Source organism: Diadema antillarum, unplaced genomic scaffold (assembly GCF_040938485.1).
Source record: "Diadema antillarum isolate AM-2024a unplaced genomic scaffold, OU_Dant_1.0 seq00000989_RagTag, whole genome shotgun sequence".
Taxonomy (NCBI): Eukaryota; Metazoa; Echinodermata; class Echinoidea; order Diadematoida; family Diadematidae; genus Diadema; species Diadema antillarum.
Window position 1 is genome coordinate 577,354 of NW_027271829.1, and position 23,227 is coordinate 600,580.

The 23,227-nt window shown below is 40.6% G+C and overlaps 1 protein-coding gene across 1 annotated transcript in view; it reads right to left on the minus strand.

The window, feature by feature from the left end:
* Positions 1–10,394, minus strand: part of LOC139742229 (Golgi-specific brefeldin A-resistance guanine nucleotide exchange factor 1-like) — a 41,316-nt gene extending 30,922 nt beyond the window's left edge. Inside the window, exons 1-3 of the mRNA XM_071652804.1 lie at positions 10,265–10,394; positions 7,186–7,496; positions 2,040–2,106 (exon numbers count right to left, since the gene is read on the minus strand). Coding sequence (XP_071508905.1) covers positions 2,040–2,106; positions 7,186–7,302 — 184 coding nt within the window. The 5' untranslated portion in view covers positions 7,303–7,496; positions 10,265–10,394. The remainder of the gene's footprint in view (positions 1–2,039; positions 2,107–7,185; positions 7,497–10,264) is intronic.
* Between the last annotated feature and the right edge of the window lie 12,833 nt (positions 10,395–23,227).

Here is a 23,227-nt window from a genome sequence, read left to right on the forward strand (position 1 = left end):
CAAAATGGCGGCCGACCTGGTGGCCAGATCTCTTGGATCCGGCAAATTTTGAAATCAGCGCCCCAAAATACCCCTTTATGCAAAATTTCACACTTTACGCCGGATGTGAGCATCTTTTTCACATATCTGCCCCACTAGTAAGGCTTCCCTTCCATATTTAACTAGACCAGCTTATCTAATTATTCCTGAATACCTGTAGACATCAAATTATAGACCACTCATTCATTTCATATTGTTTGTGCCAAGAATTATACTAATCTTACAAATAAAGAATTGTGTTTCCATGAGAAGTGTCAAGTGCCCTTCTGTAAGTACTTTTAGAATCTTGGAAAAAAAAATTAGACATATTTCATTTTTTCACAATATGTAAGTTACTGTGTAGATCCATTCTGAGTATATGCAATGTATACTTTTTTTCGATAGCTTCACGTCAAAGAGGCATGACACGTTAATGCAATTATAAGTAACGCACATGTCGGCACCACTTAAATTAACATAGAAGTTATTTGGAATTGAGCCTTTTCTTTTTCATACATATGTTGCACTCATTTCACTTGACACACATTTTCCTCTTTAATTTTCAATCACACTGGCCATATTACATTTTTCTAATCTTTCCTAATTCTTTTCTTTTCTGAACAAATACAGTCAAAATATCAATCATTGTCTCCAAGAAGCAATTCTTAAGCCTCATTTACCATTATAAGCTGTTCTTACCAGTATTTTTTATCATGGCTGAGTAAGGAGTTTTTTTGTTTGTTTTTTTCATGCTCTTCTTTTGTTTATAAAAAAGAATGTTCTGTTCTCTGTAAAAAGTCATTTTTCATTTTTGTTATGTCATCAAAAAAAAAAAAATCAGCGAATGTATGCTCTCAGAGCACATTCATCGCAAGCATTGCCTTCAACATATGGCTAATGAATTTGGTGGTAGGAAAGATACAGCTCAGATTGATTACACTGTCATTACTAATCATTTCATACGTACAGTACTTCCATACACAAGATCAGACTAGTACCATATAGAGCACCCTACATCCTATATATGAAGCAGCATGTACAGTAGATGCTGGTTACTTGTATCCATGTAAGTTCTTATGAAAGGTGGATTCTCTTAAAACATACATTTGTTGTCTTGTTTTAACCATCTTCCAACAAGAACTGCAACGTGACCATCCACATCAATGGCATCAACGACAAACCCTTTAAACTGGGATATACAGTAGTCCCCATATAATCAGGCACTGCTTAATCAGGTACTCTGCTTAATTGACATACAATGTGAATAGACAGTTCCGATGCATGTTATTTTTACCTAATCGGGTAGGCATTTTGGTTGAACAGGTAAAAATTTCAACACAAGCCTTATCTACAGTGTATTCTCATTGTCATCGGCTAATAGGGTATTCCACTTAATCGGGCAAGAAATGCTCTGCCCGACACTACCCAATTATTAAAGCGGAGAGTACTGTACTTACATTGTATGAAGCTTGAACAACTTCTGTTTCCAAGTTATACAAAGTACATCACAACTATTGATACATGAGAAAAATGACCCTGTCTAGTTTCACCTAAACAGTAACTAGATAATGCTTTCAGAATCCACAGGAAGTAAGTCAAGGGCACTTTCATTCTCACTGCTGAAGACAAAGAGGTTAATTGGGCTCGCTTTTATACATGCCATTTTGACACAACAAACTACCCCCAACCAACTTTTGTAGGAATTACTAAAAATTTATAACGCTTCCAGCTTTGATATGTAATATACAATCAAATTTCCATGTTGTAACCCTATACTGTCTTTGCATCTACAATTTATTTGTACACAGAAATATTACTGAGTAACTGATAAATATAAATTGTACAGTTATGCATACCACCTCCATACTACTAGTGACAATACATTTGTACATTCCTCTTGCCAATATCATTACCAAATAAACAAAACATATAAAGGAAATTGAGATAACAAAATGCTGAAATGACGTCATATTAATGAATAAGCCTAAGGTTATAGATCAGACGTCCTATAATTCGCCTACCTGGAACACTGTTGAGGATTTCCTTTAGCTGAGCGAAGCTGGCTAGGAAAGGATCCTGGTCTTCTTCCTGGACATGTAAAGCAAATGTGTGTTTTGTGAATCACAAATCTGCAGCACTGATAAATGACATATACAGCTTTCATCATCTCTTCGTTACCACTTTAAAAAAGATACAAATTTCTAAACAGCAGTTGGTGATATAACTATTCTTTTTTTTCCACAAGACCATTACAAAGAAAAAGACAGAGAGAGAGAGCTACCATAATAACAAATCAAAGCAGCCAAAAGTTTTCAGTTTAAAAGTTGGTCAACAACACAAGTAAATACATCTCACATCTGATCTCCACAAGCTTCTTGAGTGTAAGGACAATTCTACAATGAATTGTACATTTAGCAACTGTGAGGTCTTTGAAAATTCTGCTAAAACACACACACACACACACACACACACACAATAAATTCATGATCAACAAAGGGTTCAAATAGAAAAGTAAAAAGTTTGATGTTACCTTTAATATGAAACACTAATATCAAAACTTGTGTTTAATCTCGTAATAAAAAGATACACCACCAAATCACAGAAAAAATACCTTAGGCCTGATGGGTTCATAACTTTGTGAACTTTAGCAAGGAGCAATCTTATGCATTTGAAGTGACCACATGTGCACATCTATCACACAAAGAAATCTGATAGACAATCCATTTGTTACTAAAAGATTCATATACTGATTTCTTGAGCCTTCCATTTGACTGTACCACTAAAAAAAAGGGGGGGAGAAAAAAAAGAACAAAAAAATCATTTAAAAAGGAGCCTTTCAGGATTGATTAGTATCTCCATAGGGATAGGTGACGTCATGGCTGACTGACAGACGTGTTATTTTTAGCTCTCTCTTGTCGATTCAAAATCGGTCAAAATTTTTGTTTTTGCTCACCATCACTTTATGATCTTCTAACTCTGATATCTGGATATTCTTATTTGTACCAGATCCTGGTTGCTTGCGAAATTGAAGTGATATTTTTGGAGTTTTTTATCATACTGATTTTCGTTGCGAGTTGCACCCTCCTTCACATCCAACATATTAGGCAGCACCTGGGACTACAGGTTCGGCTCCATTCACCCTTCCTCCATCGCTAGTGTATTATTCCTGTACCTCGTGGCAAGAGAGTCTGCCTGCGATGTGGTATTCAACCTGGAACATCCTTCCTCACCCCTATGCCTCATGAAAACGTACCGGTAGTGAGCCGTGAGTAGGCCCTGTTATTGTCTCCAGTGATTCCTTGATTGTTTGAGTCTGTTTTCAGATTTAAAATTCTTCTCCCTGTGCTATATTGTATGCCAGCCATGTCACGGCAAAACACAACCAAACCTGAATGAGCTCTGCTGCGCTGCTGCAAGATTCTCCGATGACTTCCTGTCTTCATCTCCTGAAACTAAAACGGTAGATGAAAATTGGATCACCATCTCTGACTTTCTTGAAAATGTCTTACCGACTTTATCCCTAGCAAGATGAGCAAAGGGAAATGCCATCTCCCATGGATCACAACTGCCCTGAAGAGACAGATGCGGAAAAGAGACAGGCTTTACAAGAAAGCAAGACACATCCAGAGACCCGATGCATGGCAAGCCTACAGACAATACAGAAATGATGTATCCAAAGCAGTTCAACGCTCCCGCTGCAACTACATCAATGGTGTCATTAGAGCCAACTTAACTGAGAACCCAAAGTCCTTTTGGTCATATGTCCGGCTTTGTCGCTCAGAGACTATTGGAACCCCTACTCTGCAAAGTAACGCCAAGAAGTATACAACTCCAAAAAGGAAAGCACAGGTACTTAATGACTACTTCCAGTCTGTCTTCACCAGAGAACACAGGCCATCTTCTAGACTTCTTCCTCCATCTCCTTATAAAGACATTGGTCACCTCCACATACACCGTCCAGGAGTGGAAAAACAACTTTCTCAGCTAAATCCATCTAAAGCCAGTGGACCAGATGAAATACCGCCAAGACTGTTGAAACTAGTTGCACAGGAGATTGCACCCGCACTCTCCTTTCTGTTTCAACAGAGTTACAACGAGGGAGTAGTCCCGAAACAGTGGAAGCAAGCGCTGGTGACTCCAATACACAAATCAGGGCCTAAAAGTGATGTGAGCAATTACCGACCAATATCCCTGACCTGCCGTTGTTGCAAAGTTATGGAACACATCATGTTGAGCCACATCTCAAAAACACTTGTCGGCCAATAACATCTGGACTAATGCCTAGCACGGTTTTAGGCAGAAATTGTCTACCACAACGCAACTCACATGTGCAACACACGACGGGTCACATACTCTCCAAACTCATGGTCAAGTGGATGTAGTGTTTCTTGATTTCCATAAGGCGTTTGATTGCGTCCCGCACCACCGACTCTGTGCTAAACTTGAGTATTATGGCATAACCAATGATGCTCTTCGCTGGATATCAGTACTCCTGTCTGATCGCCAGCAAGCAGTCATGGTAAATGGGACTCACTCATCATGGAAACCTGTGACGTCAGGGGTACGTCAGGTTCGGTGATCGGGCCTGTCCTATTTCTGTTATATATTAATGACATCAACACCAACATTCAGTCCAAAATGCGCCTCTTTGCGGACGACAGCATCATCTATCGGGAGATCATGACTCTGCATGATCACAACATCCTCCAACAAGACTTACACAAGCTTTCAGACTGGTAAAAGAAGTGGCTGATGAGTTTCAACATCCAGAAATGCACAGTAATGACTATTACAAGAAAGTGCAAGCCCAGCATGCAAAGGTACACTCTACTTGACACCAACATCCCACGAGTAGATCAGTATAAATACCTTGGAGTCACAGTCACACATGACCTCCGTTGGAGTACCCACTGCCAGTCTGTGCTTTCTAAAGCCAACCAAACCCTAGGTCTGTTGCAGAGGACTCTGTCTCCATGTTCCAAAGAGGTGAAAGCCCAAGCCTACAAGTCACTCGTCCGACCACAACTTGAGTATGGAGTAGAAGCCTGGAATCCTTATGAGGTTACTTCCATCAACCGATTGGAACAGGTACAACGAGAACTGTAGACGTACATCTCCTGTCACACCATTGCTATCCAAGTTGGACTGGGACCTGTTACACACCCGCCGTCTTCTTGCACAAGCAACAATGTTTTACAAAATACAACACAACCTGGTGAACATCTCCTTCCCAGCCATCATAATCCCAGCAACCTATATTGGCAGAAATGACCACCTCCTCAAATACACAGTCCCGGAAGCTACAATTGATCCATACAAATATACATTTTTCCCAAGAACAACAAAACTGTGGAACCGCCTACCATACTCTACAGTTACTTCAAGAATACCTACTGCATGCCAAGAGGCTGCCCTTCCATCTATTCGGAACATGCAGCCCCCAGTAGTATCCAGAATACTATAAATCCACCGGCTTGGTTTTTACTTGCACATGGCAAAATTTTTATTTTGTGCTGTAGTGGCTAGATTAGCCGCTCATTACTTTGTGTGTAGCAGTCCTGTGTTTTGGCTAGTTTAATTTGTCACTGTTTCACTACTGAATATCAGTAAGATTTCCCCAGCCTTACATAGCTAGTGGAAATTTCCATGTATAGTTGTTTGACCTTCCAATCTGGTTCAGACCGGTTCACGGTCATGTCGTGTCGCAATAATGTAGCACACGTTACGTAGATTTATTATTCATCATATAGTGTTAATCCAATCATTGTAGATTTTAGTGCGTATTAAGTGCGTAATTATTATTATTAATGTAACTTTTGACCAATCGCGACCGCTATTCGCACGTCACCCATCGCACGTGTGAGATGTCACACGATCCTTCGCGGCATCTTAACACTCCCGCTTCAACCGCCGTTGAGGAACGACATCCGGACCTGTCTTGCGGTAGAGTCACCCTCCACCTTAGAACTGTGTTTTATGGGCCCGCTGGCTGTTCAAAGTTTCTACCTGGCAGCTGTCCTCTCTGCGCACCGTACCAGAGATCCAGGGATGGAGCTTCGCAGTTTTGTTGCCTCCTACACAGAAATTTCATTATTCGTCCTCCGACATGTTTCATTGACATTGTCGTCGAGTGACCACACGCTATTCATCGCTCCCGCCATGGACGACCCACTGTCCGGCTGAGCATCCAACTTTACCTTGTTCCAGGCGACTCACTGTCCTGTCGAACTGTTTTCTTCAGCCTCCTGCCGACGCCCGACTCACCGCGCTGGTAGAGAGCGGCATTCCATCCCAACCTCCGTTTGGCTCTTCAGCCCCGTACGACGGAGTGTCGCATCACTTAAAGTCTCTGAACGATCCCCGCATCGAGCTCTTCATCGCATCGCGTCCGCTCAGCTCCGCAGGATCCCGTTCGTCGAGCCCCTTTTTCTGTAACCGTTCCAGTTCATCATTTTGGTCTTCTGCTACAGCGATTCGCTCACCTTAACCAGTCGGCACGGTAAAATCGCTTTGTTTGTATGGACCGTGGACAGTGGACACTAATCCGCCATACACTTGCTTTTATCTGGACTTCGTGTACGCTGACTTTCATTCAGTTGGTATGTCCTCATTTTTGTATTGATTGTATGTTGTCCTCTGTAGCGCTACGTTCTACATGTCGTACCTATGTGTTAATTCCCACATTTTTTGAGTGTCTTACGATGTCAAATTACACTTTTCTGATTGGTGCAATATTTTGAATTGAACCACTACCAGAGTTATTTTTGTAATAAAAACAGAAAAGGGAATATTTGACTCCTTTCAATTTTTGTGTGAACTTCTTTCCAGGTGGATCATAAAGTTAAAAAAAAAGGGAGATTGATTGTTTGAGCACGCCTTTTGTTTGTGTGATTGAAGATGCCATTTTTTATGTTAACATACCTTTTGATCTTCACTACAACACACACTCCATTACATAAAACCCTTATTCTTATAATCAATTTTTCCCACAGTACAATTGATTATATTTGCCATCTGTAAATACACTCTGTCCATTGGCCATTTATGTCACCATGTGCCATCCCAGTATAGCTTCCCACGAAAAGCTGCTACAGGGATTACTTCTTCAAGGTTTCAAGGTTTCAATGACATCTGTAATGTATTCTTGTGAAGTAAAGGACTACTAACCTGAGGGAGATGAGATGACCATCTTGAGCTACGCCTCATAGCCGTAACAACAAGCTGTATTTCTCCCAGGACAACGTAGATGCCATTCTTAGGTGGGGTGATTCGAGGCGCTGCCATGGCAATGGCCTAAACTCTTGGTGACGTCACACTAGCTTCAAATTGGCAGCCAGAAATAAAAATGAGGGCTGAGCAGGTAGCAAACGTAGAATTTGGAGGTTGGGGCCTTTGACGGCCAACCAAAAGATTTATGGAATAGGACAAACACGACAAAATCAGGTCTGCAGTTCACATCCTCACTGCCATTTCATGATCTGAAATAAATAACAGAGTGAAAAAGTTTAAATACACACATGCTACAACATTCAGAAACAAAACAGCGATAAAAGAAGACAACAGTCTCATATTTGTGCAAATACATCATCGGAACAAACCTTCATTCACTTGATCAAAAAAATAACCTTTTTAGACTTCACAGTATATATCAAGTCACGATGCCTAAGACTTGAAATTGATCACTTTGTAGCAGGCTTTGTAGGAAGTACATGTTCACTTTCATGATTTCCACCATCCACCAGCCTTCGGGCTCCTTTCGTGCAAGCATTCCGTGGTATCCAGAGCAGACAGCGCACAACCCATGCAATAAAATGCTATATACAGAATCTCCTCCCATGTGTGCACAAGTTTGCTCTGAAAATCCGACAGCTTTCATGGCTTGCGCGCTGTCCAGGCTGGATGCAGAAGGACGCCGCTTGTACGAAAGGCGTCTAAAGTCTGGTGGACAGCAGAATTCACAAAGAAAGTGAACCCCTAATAACCATGCTAACATCTACACAAAGTGATTAGTTTGCTGACAAATTCAAATACCTCTATCACTAAATCAGTGAGGAATAGTAATTTGGAATATATGCACAAGATTAGGTTAGTTCTGATTTATTTTTCTCTTGATGAATATTTTTAAAAATGCATGGGGAGGCGTGAGCCGCAGAAAAAAGCACTGAAAACATTTGAGTCGGATAAGGCCAGCCAGCCGGCCAATACTCTAATAGGGCCTAGGTGCAGCAGCCCTGCATTGAGCGAACTCGCTGGCACCCATGTTTCAATGGGTCTCTGCACATTTGTTGATTAAAACTCAATTTTTGTCAAAAAGTGCAGATCGAATTTTTTTCTTCTTTTTATCATGGAGAGTGGACATGTGGGCATACTCGTGAAATAGGCCCCACCACTGCGTGTCCGTACTAATACTACGGCAGCTCGCCTATATATACTCGTGAATTCAGCCCCATCGTGTGGCGTTCATCGGTAGGTAAGCACGGCAGTGGGGCTTCCTTCCACAGTATATTGTACTCGTGAATGTTGCCCCACCAAAGGGCGTTTACGCGAGATACAGCGGCAAGGCCGATCTCCGCAGCATAGCATCTTTCGTCCTCCCTTTCTCCCATTTTTTGCTTTGGTCTTCAACTTTTTATTCTCGGAAGGACTCCCTAATGTCCCTCGACTAATTAAACGGCCAATTTAACCATAAATGCAACCCTACCTAACCCTAAACCCTAACATTAACCCTAGGACAACCTTTGCTTGCTAACGCACGGGTGCACACGCACTGCGGTGGGGCCTAGCACTATTTCATGACTTTGCCGACATGTGTGTGTATCAAACAATAAAAACCACTGTGCAACTTATAGACCTATACAATTTTTTATGTCAGATGTGAGATGGATAAGTGAACAGGGGGGCCCTAGCCCATGACTCCAGAGCATCTCGCCATAATCCGAGGGCCTCATGACAATCCAATGATGACATGAGTATGGCGACATGAGGTGAGGACGAGCACCCGACTCAGGGGAGTCAGACATGAGCATGGATGAGCAGGAGCTAGACAGAAAGATCCGTCTGTCCGGAGGACTCTTTTTATATTTTGCCATTAACGCTGTCCTCCGTAGACAGACGGAAGGTTGCAGTACCCATTGCTGTGTGGATGTTCTTAACCACTGTCTCTATGGAAAATTGGGTGAGGTACCTCACCCTTCTCGATTGCGTCTAATTCACGGCCCTAGGTCGGCAAATTTAAGCTTGTATAGTGAAATTAGCTTTTTAAGAATACATTAAACTCACCAGATTAATGAATAATCCAAAATTTTTGTAGAATTTTCTAACGTAAAACACAGCCTGTAGCGTCGTCACGTTCAAACTGCAGAAACATACACTATGTCATTCTATGAATCTATCAGCCAATCACATGTGAGGTAGTTTCTATGTGTTTGTTTTACTTAAACAGGCACCTCGCATGTGACTGGCTTACAGATTCAAAATGGCGACTTACAGCTTACGAACAGCGATGTTGCAATATCGATAAAATGTCTGCGTTTATAACCGAGTTTATGTGAGTATTTCGATTGCACAATTGAGAAATTTATCCCAAATATTGCTGCATAATGTGTCATGTCATGTCAAACTTGTTTGAATGTAAAAAAGCTGTCTGAAATTTGGTTTATCGTAACGTTTGATCTGTGCGCGACTGCTCCACACAGGAGCCGCAATCATTGACTTCGGTCTGTATACGGAGGGGATCCGTGAAGCCAGACGCAGTCTCCGCGGAACATTCCCCGACGGACAGATACAGACCGATCTTTCGGTCAAAGCAGGAGCTAGCCAAGACTCAGAGCACCCCCCTCATGAGCGGGTTTCCCAGACACTGTCACTGAGATATGACTGAGATCAGCCATACAACGTCCCTGATCATAAACGTTACATTATGCTTGACACTGTCCAATTACTAGCTTTAGGTGGCAAGCGGCGAATGATTTACCTGTCTACGCTACCTGACAACAGTGCAGTGACAGGACAAAAAAGGCTACGCTGCGCTGTCGCTGTTGTGCACTGACACTGTGCCGCGTGAAACTGAAAGACATCATACAACATATAAAATATCGCACCGTACCGATCAAATACCAGGACCCCTCACAACGATACTGCCTCTAAAAATATGTCTGGTTTTATCTTCCTGTAATACTCGAACACATCGAATTCTGCGCAGTCTTGTGAAGGTGTCAAAAATTAATTTGATTCCTTAAATACTCACCACAGCAGAACAGACAACAAAATATGTTGAAACCAGTCCCCGTCTGTTCATACGCCGGTTACGTTTGCATAGCATGCATTAACCCTTCGCGATTGCTAATGTAGAAGCACCACCAATGGCTGGATTCAATGAACGATCTCTCTAGCTCTCTTCCGAAGGCGAAGTACACAGCACAGCCAGTACGTCTGTGAATACAACTCTGTCAAAATGACGTGGTGCGCATGTGTACAATATGGCTGACGTTGCGAATAGAGTGGTGCCCAAACATTGTAGGATGTAAATAATACAGGCATAAGGGGCCCACTCTGCCACGGAGAAGAGAGAAGTTTGGTGATTAAAGATCGAAAGAGCTGTGTGTGGTGTGCACATTGACAGGGGCTGGGTGGGTGCGATAAAGTTACTTTCGGGTGGTTGGTAGATGGTATCGATGCGTTAACTTACAAACTCTGTCGGAAATGTCTGGTACCATGGGCGTCACCAGGGGGGGTGCGTTGGGTGCGAACGCACCCCCCTTCAGATCCTTAAAAAAAAAAAAAAAAACAGTCTGCGAGCGACCTCAACGCCGGACGCAAAATAATTATTCTTTTCTATTTTTTTTTAATATTCTGCGCCAGGGACACACACACACACACACACACACACACACACACACACACAATCGTCGGCAAAAACAAAATTGCACCCCTGGTTCTGGCAGCACTGATTTTATACATATCTATTAGTATTGTATACAGTGTTTACTATCTATCGACCGTATTGTACATTCGTACGATACGGAGCACTTAGATACATGTTTGCATGTACTTGTGCTACTTACAAGTATGTAGGGTCTATGTACGTTACTTCTGACCAATCCATATTGCCAGCCCAAGAGCGAGCCTTAGCCTCATTAAAAAAAAAGAAAAAAATGGAGGGGCAAGCATATCTTAGTTTTGCCCCCCCCCCCCCTCATAATTAATAATTCCCGAAATGAGAAGATTTTCTTGCTTTTGAAAGAAAACAAAAATGTTGCCCCAATACAAATATTGGAAGGCAAGGGCACCATTTGCCCCACCCCACAAAATCATAATTCCCGCGATGAAAAGATTTTCTTGCCTTTTTGTTAGAATTCAAGAAATCTGTCCAATTATTTCACCCAAAAGCAGTGGCGTAACTACGGGGGGGGGGTGCGCCCCCTCCCAATCCGCTGGTGAAAAAAAAAAATTACCAAAATAGCAGTTCTAGTGTTAGTAAACTGCTTTTGAATGAACGGGTGATCCAGAAATAAGATATTTTTCTATGATTTCTTTTAACCATAATTAAATAGGTATGTAGTGTGAAACATTGTTCAAAAAGCCCGGACCCGACAAAAGATTGTGATTCCTGGTTGGCATTCTGCACATAAGCAGGATGTGCGCAGTGTACTCAGTACATCCGAACGAAGAGTCGCTACAATGTTGCGCAATGTGATGTAGAATATACACCTTTGTACCTTACGCTTCGTTATATCAAAGCTAGATCATTGATTTTGCAGTGTTGCTTTACATACTTGTCTATATAAAAATGTCTTGCATTGCCAATAAAAAGACTTGACCTGGGCTAATTCCTAACTTTTCCATGTATATAATACACACACACAAACAAACACGCACAATTCGTTTAGGGGATGCTCTAAAGTGCAGATTTTGGACATCCTTTCCCGCTCACATGCCGTCAATCCCTCGTTTGAGGCGAGTCCCCAACTGGGGCATACCCAAAGTGGGGTGCGTATATTTGTCGTTTGGGAGTTGGGAGTCGAAGTACTTGTCCATTGCAAATAAACTTTCTGCTCAGGCGTGACAAACCTGGAGGCCAAGCCAGGGTTTGATGACTCCAGCAGCTGTCGTATTACGTAAGAGCATGATAAGGATATCTGCCTGTGGCAGACCATTCAAAGTGAACTCAATTTTCTCTATCCTTTCTAAAGTTTTCAATTTTATATTCTATTGAGAAATTCTATGGTCATCCATTTTACATTTCGAACGAAAAAAATTGACCCGTAAATAACGAAAATACAGGAATAAGAAGGAGAGCATTGCCAGTTTGCCGGTGCTGACAATGTGCTACTTGGCAGTGAGTTACAACGGGGAGGTGAGACTACCTCCCTGGTTACAATCAGCCTGCTGACTGGATCATTGAGAAAGCAGCTGTCGTATTACGTAAGAGCATGATAAGGATATCTGCCTGTGGCAGACCATTCAAAGTGAACTCAATTTTCTCTATCCTTTCTAAAGTTTTCAATTTTATATTCTATTGAGAAATTCTATGGTCATCCATTTTACATTTCGAACGAAAAAAATCGACCCGTAAATAACGAAAATACAGGAATAAGAAGGAGAGCATTGCCAGTTTGCCGGTGCTGACAATGTGCTATTTGGCAGTGAGTTACAACGGGAGGTGAGACTACCTCCCTGGTTACAATCAGCCTGCTGACTGGATCATTGAGAAAGAGAGAGAGAGAGGGAGAGAGAGAGGGGGGGGGGGGGGGGGAGAGCGAGGGGGAGAGAGGGAGGGAGAGGGGGGAGAGATGGGGGGAGGGAGAAGGGGAGAGCAAAATGGAATGACAATAGTTCCGGTCACTACAGTACAGGCATGCTCTGTCTGCATACGCTGAATGTCTACACTCACACACACACACGTACACACACACACGCACCATGGAGCTACATGGCCCATGCCAAAACCAAAACAATCTCCTCCTCTCGCGGTGCCCCCCCCCCCTCCCTCCTGTGGCGCTGTGGCGATGACTGATGCTTAGATTAGGCCAGGGTCAAGAAACAGGTGTTTTATATCTTTGACTTTAAGTCATTGATTGCCAAGATATGCACTGGCATTATTTACTGGGGTGTAGCCTCTTCAAACGAGAGATTTGCGTCATAGCTTGGTCACTTCGACGCCACCTCGCTGGTCATACCTCCCCCAGTCATGAACATAAACCCACACCCTTGACTACCAGTGGCGGATCCAGGGGGAGGGGCGCTCCGGGCGTTCCCCCCCCCCCCCCTTCAATTTCCAAAGCGAAAAAAAAAATAGCTGCAGACGGCAGTTTTTAGACAGTAAAATGTCAAAATTTTCAAGCTCGCTCGCTCCTCTCGCTTGCATTTAGTCGTAATGCCATTCTCCTGAAGTTGCTGCCAATAATTGCCGGCAGTTGCGCCTGGTGCGCCCCCCCCCCCCTTAATTTCCAAAGCGAAAAAATATGGCTAAGAACGGCAGTTTTTGGACTGTAAAATGTAAAATTTTCAAGCTCGCTCATTCCGCTCGCTCGAATATAATCATTATGCTCTCCTGATATTGCTGCCAGTATTTGCCAGCAGTTGCGCCCGATGCGCCCCCTTAAATTCTAAAGCGAAGAAATATAGCTACAAACGGCAGTGTGTTTGTTTTTTACTGTAAAATGTCAAAATTTTCAAGCTCGCTCGCTCGCATTTAATTGTTACGCAATTCTCCTGATGTTGCTGCCAGGAATTGCCGGCAGTTGCGCCCGATGCGCCCCCCCCCCCCCCCACCCCTCCTTTATTTCCAAAGCGAAAAAATATGGCTCCAAATGGCAGTTTTTGGACTGTATATGTCAAAATTTTCAAGCTTGCTCTCTTCGCTCGATCGCATTTAATTGTTATGCCATTCACCTGATGATGCTGCCAGTAATTGCCAGCAGTTGCGCCCGGTGCGCCCCCCACCCTTAATTTCCAAAGCAAAAAAAAAAAAAATAATAATAAATATGGCTACAAATGGAAGTTTTGGGACTGTAAAAGTCAAAATTTTCAAGCTCGCTCGCTCGCTCGCTCGCATTTAATTGTTATGCAATTCTCATGATGTTGCTGCCAGTAATTACCGGCAGTTGCGCCCGTTGCGCCCCCCACCCCTCCTTTATTTCCAAAGCGAAAAAATATGGCTCCAAATGGCAGTTTTGGGACTGTAAAATGTCAAAATTTTCAAGCTCGCTCTCTTCGCTCGCTCGCATTAATTGCTATGCCATTCACCTGATGTTGCTACCAGTAATTGCCTGCAGTTGCGCCCGGTGCGCCCCCCCCCCCCCTTAATTTCCAAAGCAAACAAATATGGCTACAAACGGCAGTTTTTGGACTGTAAAATGTCAAAAATTTCAAGCTCGCTCACTCGCTCGCTCGCTTTTAATTGTTATGCCATTCTGCTGATGTTGCTACCAGTAATTACCGGCAGTTGCGCCCGTTGCGCCCCCCCACCCCTCCTTTATTTCCAAAGCGAAAAAATATGGCTCCAAATGGCAGTTTTGGGACTGTAAAATGTCAAATTTCCAAACTCGCTCTCTTTGCTCGCTCGCATTTAATTATTATGCAATTCACCTGATGTTGCTGCCAGTAATTGCCAGCAGTTGCGCCCGGTGCGCCCCCCCCCCCCCCTTAATTTACAAAGCAAAAAAATATGGCTACAAACCGCAGTTTTTGGACTGTAAAATGTCAAAATTTTCAAGCTCGCTCGCTCCCCTCGCTCGCATGTAGTCGTTATGCCTTTCTCCTGATATCGCTGCCAGTAATTTGTCGTTTCACACCGTCATTCCATAATCCATTTATAGGGGTACAACCCCCTCCGGCACTTCCACACCCTCCCCCCCCCCCCCCCCCCCCCATCCTTGCTCGCTCCCTCGCATACTAACCCCCCCCCCCCCCCCCCCCCCCCAGATGAAATCCTAGCTACGCCGGTGCCCTTTCCCGCTTGGTTTCCCTCAAAAAACAGTAAAAGTCTAGGGATTGAGAGCTTCCTATATTCCAAAATGTCTGTCCAAAAAATCTCGTAAACATTTAGTGTCAAAACGCACCCCCTTGAAAAAAAGCTGGTGACGCCCCTGGGTACTAAAAGCATTTGTCACTGTTCCACGTAATCATTATTCAAGTACATCTCCTGCATGATCAACTTCCTGCATTGCATGTTAAAAAGGTTCTTTGAGCACTAGTTGTGTTTCAAAACATTTAAAGTTTTACTATGGGAAACAGTAGCTTAGTTTTTGATGCCTATAGGCCTTAGTGCAAGTTTATTATGTTTCTGTGTTTATTCTATATCTTATTCCTAGTGAAAATCTGATGAAAATGGCACATTGGCAGGCTGAAGAATCCCTTAGATTTCTAGCACATTTTAAACGCATATGGAAATAACAAAAACAATTTTTTTTAAAAGGATAAAAGATAGGAATAGAGCAACATTCTGGTAGTATAGGCCTATAGAGTGTATGCTGAGAGAGAGGGAAGATAGCGGGAGAGAGATACGAATGTATATATATATATATATATATATATATATATATATATATATATATATATATAGGGAGATAAAACACAAACACACAAGGATATAATATGCTCAGCCTAATGCTATTTCAATTTAAAAACAGCTACTCTACTTCATGCAAGATATCCCCGTCCATTATGTTTCAAGGCCAATACATGATTTCATGTATTTCTGCATGCATTGATGCAATTTAAAGAAAAAAAAAAAACTAAAACTTCAGTTTCTTTCATTTTAAAGGAACGGTATAGTTTTGGTTGAGATGGGGCTTCAGGTTTCCATTTTTTTTTTTTTTTTGTGAGATAATGAGAAACCACTTATGAAATATTGAAATGCATGCAATTCTAAGATATAATTCAGATAAGATTCTAAGATATAATTCAAAGTTTATTTGATGAAAATTGGTTTTGAAATAGCTGAAATACAAATACGAATTAAAACAAAGTGATCCTAATGAAAGGTGAATCCCATCTTTCTGTTTGGATACTGTAAAACATGATATATTCGCGGCACGAAATTTTCGCGAATTGGAGCCAACAGCCTTTTTCGTGCCAAGAAATTTTCGCAAATTGCCTCTTGCGTTCAATGCATATAGTGTAGATAAGAAATGTTAGCGTGCATTTTAATAATTTCGCGAATCTTGGCGCTCGCGAAATTCGCGAAATTAAAATGCACGCGAACATTTCTCGTTTTACAGTATATCAGCCATATCAATAATACTGATTTTTATCAAATAAACTTTGAATACTTATCAGTTATATGCTCTTTAATATTTCACAAAAAGCAGCTTCTAATTACCTCACAAAAAGTTAAACCTGAATCCCCCATCTCAACCAAAACTATATCATCCCTTTAAAGTGCTGTTTTCAAGGAGCAAGACAAATTTAACTCTTCAACCACTTCCTGCTACTCTTCCTCCTTTCATCTTTATTAACATACTCTAAAGCCAATATTCTTAAGTCATCATGCCAGCAATTACACAGCCATAGGATTATATACTTTGTGACGGCCCAGCTCAGAACCCACAAAAAGTCATAGATTATGATCCTTTGTAATAGAACAAAATATGTCATTTGGGTTGACCGACTCAAATACAGTACCTGTACTTCAAGCTTGTCTTATCTGAAAAAAGTAATCTTTTCTCTACCAACTATCAAAATTTCAGTTTAAAACAGGCAGCATGGAAATCAAGACACAGTCAACCTTGCCTATAAAGTCGAATCTGTTTGGACTGAAAAAATAGCTTCAACTTAGAGAAAGTTCTACTTAGATGAGGGATTAACACCAATAGCATATAAAGAGAAGAGGACTTGAAAAGACCTTTGACTTAGACAATAATTCTACTTATGTGAGGTCGACTAAGCAAAGTTGACTGTATTAGAGTTCTTTCTGGACCATTTGTCATCGACACTTCTGCACAGCATGCCTGATTGACCTTTACCTTTAAATCTTTTTTTATCCCCTTTCTATGAACTGCACCTTGTAACTCTCTCTTATTTCAACCACTTTTTTGAATACATGTACTAGTAGTTTAAGATGGGCCAATTTTGACAAGTTATATATAATTTTAAAGCTAAGAGCTTACTCTTACTTACTATAAAGAAAAGTGGAAATTAATTCTGGCCTTCTTTAGTGGATTTTGAGGTGGGCAGTCACATTTATACTGTACATGCTCTCTTCGAATAAAACCACAAGGATACATGTATGGTCAAGATTCATCATAACCTGTGACAAAAGTCTTTTATTTGCAATATCGTGTATCATATTCACAAATATATATAACATATTTACACTAATCTTTACTCATATCCACTGAATCATAAATATCATCGTTGATGGTACAGGAGAACTATCTATGAGAGAAAGCATATATCACTGATTCACTCTTTAAAACATGAACATTCCACTCGCTCTCACATTTTCTTGATGTGAAAATTTGTAGGAAATAAGCTCCTACACACACATACACACACACTGGTAATTATATATTTGTCCCCAGCAAGAGTTGACATCACTTTTAATTGTGATCTACATCTATAGATGCAACATGGTAATCAAATACAGTACACAGGCTTACATTATTTTGGGGACAGTGTGCATTAACTTGCCCTTAATACCAACTCACGCAATGAACATTCAATGAATATGATATTCATTACAGTGGCAAAGAAACAAAAACACACCGAGTATCAAACTGCTGTGATACAACAGACATAGTTCAAAGAAAGTTTGAGCAGAATCAGACAAATATCAGGAGAATACAAGTGTCAGTATGCCATTTCATGTGTCACCGTGACAACTAAATAAAAAGCGGTCGCAGTCACACAACTGCGTGATGTACCCTTATTTCCTTCGGGCACAAAATATCAGTACAGTGTAGTGCCAAGTGGAAGTGTCATAGTTCCAGCAAATTATGCTCTTTTGTAAAACCAGAAATTTTCGCGTGCATGAAACTTTTCCGAATTTTGCAAGGTGCCAAGATTCACGCAAAAGTTTATGTCTACACAATGCATTGAATGCTAGCAAATGTAGTATACTTGTAATTTTTTCATGGTCAGCAATTTCTGAAAGTTTAATGCTGCAAAAAAGGACATCAGCTCCAATTTGCAAAAGTTTCATGATGCAAATATTTCTGGTTTTGCAGTACACTTCAGACAATGAGGTCCGAGTCTGAAGCCCTGCTGCGGCTCTTGCATCCTTGAGCAAAGGCACATACCACCCACTCAGGGTACTAAGAGGTAACCACAAGAAAAATGAACATTGATGGGATTGAATTTAGCATGTCAGAAGCCTGGATTGAAGACTCCCAAAGGAGTGGAGTGGCTTGTACTGTGAGGAAAGGTATAATTCCAGTGACCATGGTCATAACATGTTGAAAAAAAAGAGTTATGGGCACGACAACATGGTGGGAAAGTGCCATTGATATGCAAAACAGCTATTACCACTTTTACAATACTGTCCCCAGTGGAATATCTTATTGAACCAATGTTAGGCGACATTTGATTCTTGAAAGTCATCTGTGAGAGGATAGGACAGAAACTTCATCTAAATTCTTTAAAAAAAAGGTGAGAACTTCACAATAAATTGATACAAAGGCATTATAGCCTGGCTATGACAGCTGTGCCCTGATAAAGTATGTTCATTCTTGTGCTAGTATCACATCACACAAAATGCACAAAAATCTACACACCATGAAATACTTCACAGTTTCAGCAATTGTATGTACCATTTGACACTGTAAGATGGTTAACTATCAATACATCCAATCGATTATAACTTCTCCTATCTAAAATATCTTGCTAAGATGTTGGCTTCAAGTGTGATTGCTCTTATTTAAACATCTCACTTTATGTGGTAAACATCGGTACTGTACTCCTTTAATAAGTTCTAGTTCTAGTCCAATGGACCAGATTTGCTACTTGACAGACACAATATCACTACATGGTTCATCAGGTCAGGACAGCAAGATCAGGCACTGCAGAAACATGTAGGACTCTCAGGCGATGAACGAAAAATACTCATTAATTCATTTAAATTTTCAATGACCACATAATATTCAAAATAATATACATGTATGTGAGTGTGCACGCCCCCATTTCAGCTTATAGTACATATACACGTCCATTATTTCAAAACAGTGTAAAGAACCATTCATGAAAGTTTGTGAGGAAGGAGAGCCCAGTTCTAGGACTAACAATTGACTGCATGTACAGTTCATTTAAAAAAAAAAAAAAAAAACTACAATGTACCACTAAATCCTGAAGTATACTTTTTGTCTTCTTCAGCAGTCACAGGTCCTTTGCTCTGACCAAGGTAAGTCATGTGCAAGTTCATCCAAATATTATTTTGACTATCCATTCTGTTTACATGGTAGGAAATCACAGATTTTGTGGCCCAGAATAATCATTCAATGGAAAACTGACCCCCAAAAAGGACAGATAATATGAATAGAAGTAGTGAAATGGGGCAATAAAAAAATGACAATAAAAAATTTGTAGGATACCAAACTAGTCCAATGACATTTTGAATACTCCTACTTTTTTAAGCATGTAACGGAGAGTCCTGTCTACACAGTTGTGTATCTAAAAATAGGCTTCTTAAACACAATAATGTCCTTTTGCACAGATATTTTATACAGCATACACACAGATCAAATCCTGGCATTTTATGCAGGAATTTACTTGATCTGTCTTGGAGGGGTTTTCATGGTGGTGGTGGTGGGGGTGGGGGGAGGACAAGCTCATAGACTTTTCATGCAAAGTACATGAGCAGTATCAAAGTCACTTGACTAAACTGATTAGTTCGAGGATATGTCAGAAAGGCAGCCATGATCACTGCCATCATAATGATTAAAGACTGATAGCATTCTCAGTACACATATAGGTCTACATCCACTCAAACTTTCTTTGATCTGTAGCATATCGTCGCTGGGGTGACAAGACCTCGTATCTACAAAATGTCAAATGTTCAGGAGAGCCAAAAAACATGGCAGCCAAAGCACTATATCAAATGGGAGAGCCTTCCCTTTGACATGCCATTGTGGTTTCATTTTTGGGGTAAGATGGCTAGGATTTGGACAGGACATCCCTTAACTGATTATCCGACCATTAATCCAAAGTCATTTTCACCAAAATTGCAGATACAAGGTCTTGTCGCCCCAGCGACGATATGTAAATTCTCTCCTTCTAACATAATTCAACAGGAAAGCAATCCTTTTCTTAATAGGGTGATTCCATCCTCCACTTCCTCACACAAAATTTGGATTCAAGTATTCTCTCTTTGTGTGCAGTCTCCAGGCAAGCAGGAAACCTTGGTCACATTACTGCACATGAGGATTTCCCACACAGCAACGTGTTGCCATGGTAATTCTAATTGTCCTACAAAGCCTTTCATGGACCACTCTCACAGAGTGCACAGTTACATTTCCAGCCACACTCTTTTTTCCCTCCTGCAAGTTTTGATTGTCATAGCCACACCCTTCCCCCCCCCCCCCCCCCCCCCCCCCCCATCTTGATTCTTTTGTTTCCAGTACACCCTGCTCTCCCTACCGAAGTCTTTATTATTCTGTAGCAAAAAAAAAAAAAAAGCTGCTGAAAACTGCTTAACCAATAATAGCAAGCCAATGGAGTAAAATGGAGTCAAAAGGGGCCTTTACTATTCTGATACAACCCTGTTCCCCTCCCCATTCCCCATCTTCACTATTCTGGTATACCATGCTCTCCCTCCCCAAGCCCAAGAAGTCTTGATTCTTCTAGCCAAACGTTACTCCACCCCCCCCCCCCCCCCCCCCCCCCCTTGATTTTCTTCTCTTCATTTTGGTAAACCTCTTGCCAATAATCAACAAGGTGTTTTAATTCTCTCCACATACATACACTGTAGGTACACACACATATTTTCTGCAATATGAACAAACATTCTGATGTCTTGTGCATATCTTACTGTAATGCACATATTTTTGCAAAGACATAACCACAACTAGCATTGACATTTTACTTAGTACCTCTTCCCAAAACCCGACCCTTCTAACACTAACAAAATATATATATCATAAAGCAATCTTGTCATTTAACTCAATTCAAACTGAATATGAAATTATTTTCTCACCAGAATATGCATACAAACACTTAACCAATTGAGGATGGGCTGATTTTGCTACAACACGCATTTCCAATACACACTTGCCCAAGTATACTCGCCACTCGATCTCAACAGGTTACTGAAACACATTTCACCATGGGTCAACTGTAACTTGATTTGTTATCTGCTACTCGAGCACAATTTATATTGACAATATAGGTTCAGTTACTATTAGTTTGTGAGAGTATTGAAAAATAAAAGAACAATTTGAAGTTTCACAAGCCACAGCACAAAGGTTGTCAGGAGAAATTGAAAATTCTATTGCATAAAATTTTCACTTTCTGTACAAATCTTGTGATATGTGCTCCATTATGGAGTCCTACATACCTCCCTAGCGATACTAAGTATCATTTGATCTTATTAATATAATGTTAATCCTCGCATAACTGCAATTCGTAAAGGCAGACAAGATAAATAAGTTGAAACAAGTCATAAACAATGCCTAAAATAGCCGGCTGTTGTTGTTTTTTTTTTCATATCTTTTGCAGTCCGTCGTTCAAAATGTGCTTTATGGAGGGTATTGTCATATGCATTCTTTTTAAATCAGAACATGAATTTCAGAAAGAAAAAAATAATATAAAAAATTCATATTGTCAGACAAACTACACCATTAAGGTTGAAAAATCAGAATAAAAAGTGTGAAAATACACTTTTATTGAAAGATAATTTGTGCATGTCAGTGGCTATACCTTTCCATCCCTATGACATTTCAACATCGTGAACACATACAGTATATATATTTCTGCATATACATTCCCACATACAAATATCTATCATTGCACTTTCTTTGAAGAACCAAAATTCATATACACTACTTAAGAATTCTACCTTCAAATGTGTTATTGATGTACATATCTGTACTGCTCACATCAAATCATTTTTAATCTCCCTAATACCAAGAGTTTTCACTCACAAATAAATGGTGACTGTGAGAGAACATCTTTTTCACCTTGATATTTAACAATGCATGTTCAATATGAAATCTAAAAGATGAGGTAACTCAACAAGACAAAAAAGGTATATCTTTGAATCTAACACACTCATACCAGAATATGTTACAATTGCAACCCCCCCCCCAAAAAAAAAAAAACAAACTAGAAATGTCGCTACGGCGACTGATGCCTCCGCCATAATGCATGGTTCTCCCAATAGGTGTATAGTACAATGTCTTCACAATGTGTGATGACAGTTTCACATAACTGGCAAAATATCGAAATAACGGGTTTGTCAGAAATATCTTGAATGTTCACTTTCCACGAACTGGGTTTGCTATAATTGTCTATTAAAGAGTGCAGGTACACATATTTGGGGAATTGAATATTTTTACTTGACTTCTGACTGACCTTATTATAAGTTTATGCATTGAGTATAATTTTCAAGGTATGAAGAAAGAGTGTAATTACAGTACAAAATATATCTTTTTTTTAAATTTAAATCTAACCTTTGACCCTTAACCCTTGACCTTTGACCTTCTGGCTGGAAATTTCCAAGACAATATCCATTAAGTAATACATGTACATATATCAAATTTTAAAACTAATAATGCAATCATTGCATATACTAGTATATGAGGGAAATAGTAACATTTTGAGGAGTTGACCTTGATCTTTGACCCCCTGACTATTGACCCATGACCCCTAAATTCCCTAGATAATCCCTGCCAGTCAATACATGCATATGTACCAAGTTCCATGAAGATACATTGAACCATTTGCGAGAAAAGTGATATTGCAACATTTTCACCTAACCTTTGACCTTTTGACCTTTGACCTTATGACATGAAACTCTCTCTGGAGAATCTTTATACAGTAGTACATGTCTACACTAAGTTTCAAGAAAATAACTGCGGGCATTGCATAGATATGGGGGAATTAGCAACATTTTTTGCATTTGACCTTGACCTTTTGACCTTTGACCTCTTGTCAATGTCACTAAAATCTATTCAACTAATTGTCCCAACATACATCATCCTTGGACCAAGTTTGGTGAAAGCTGCTTCATCCAGTTTTGAGTTATCACGTAAACAGATAAATTTTAGGATTTGAC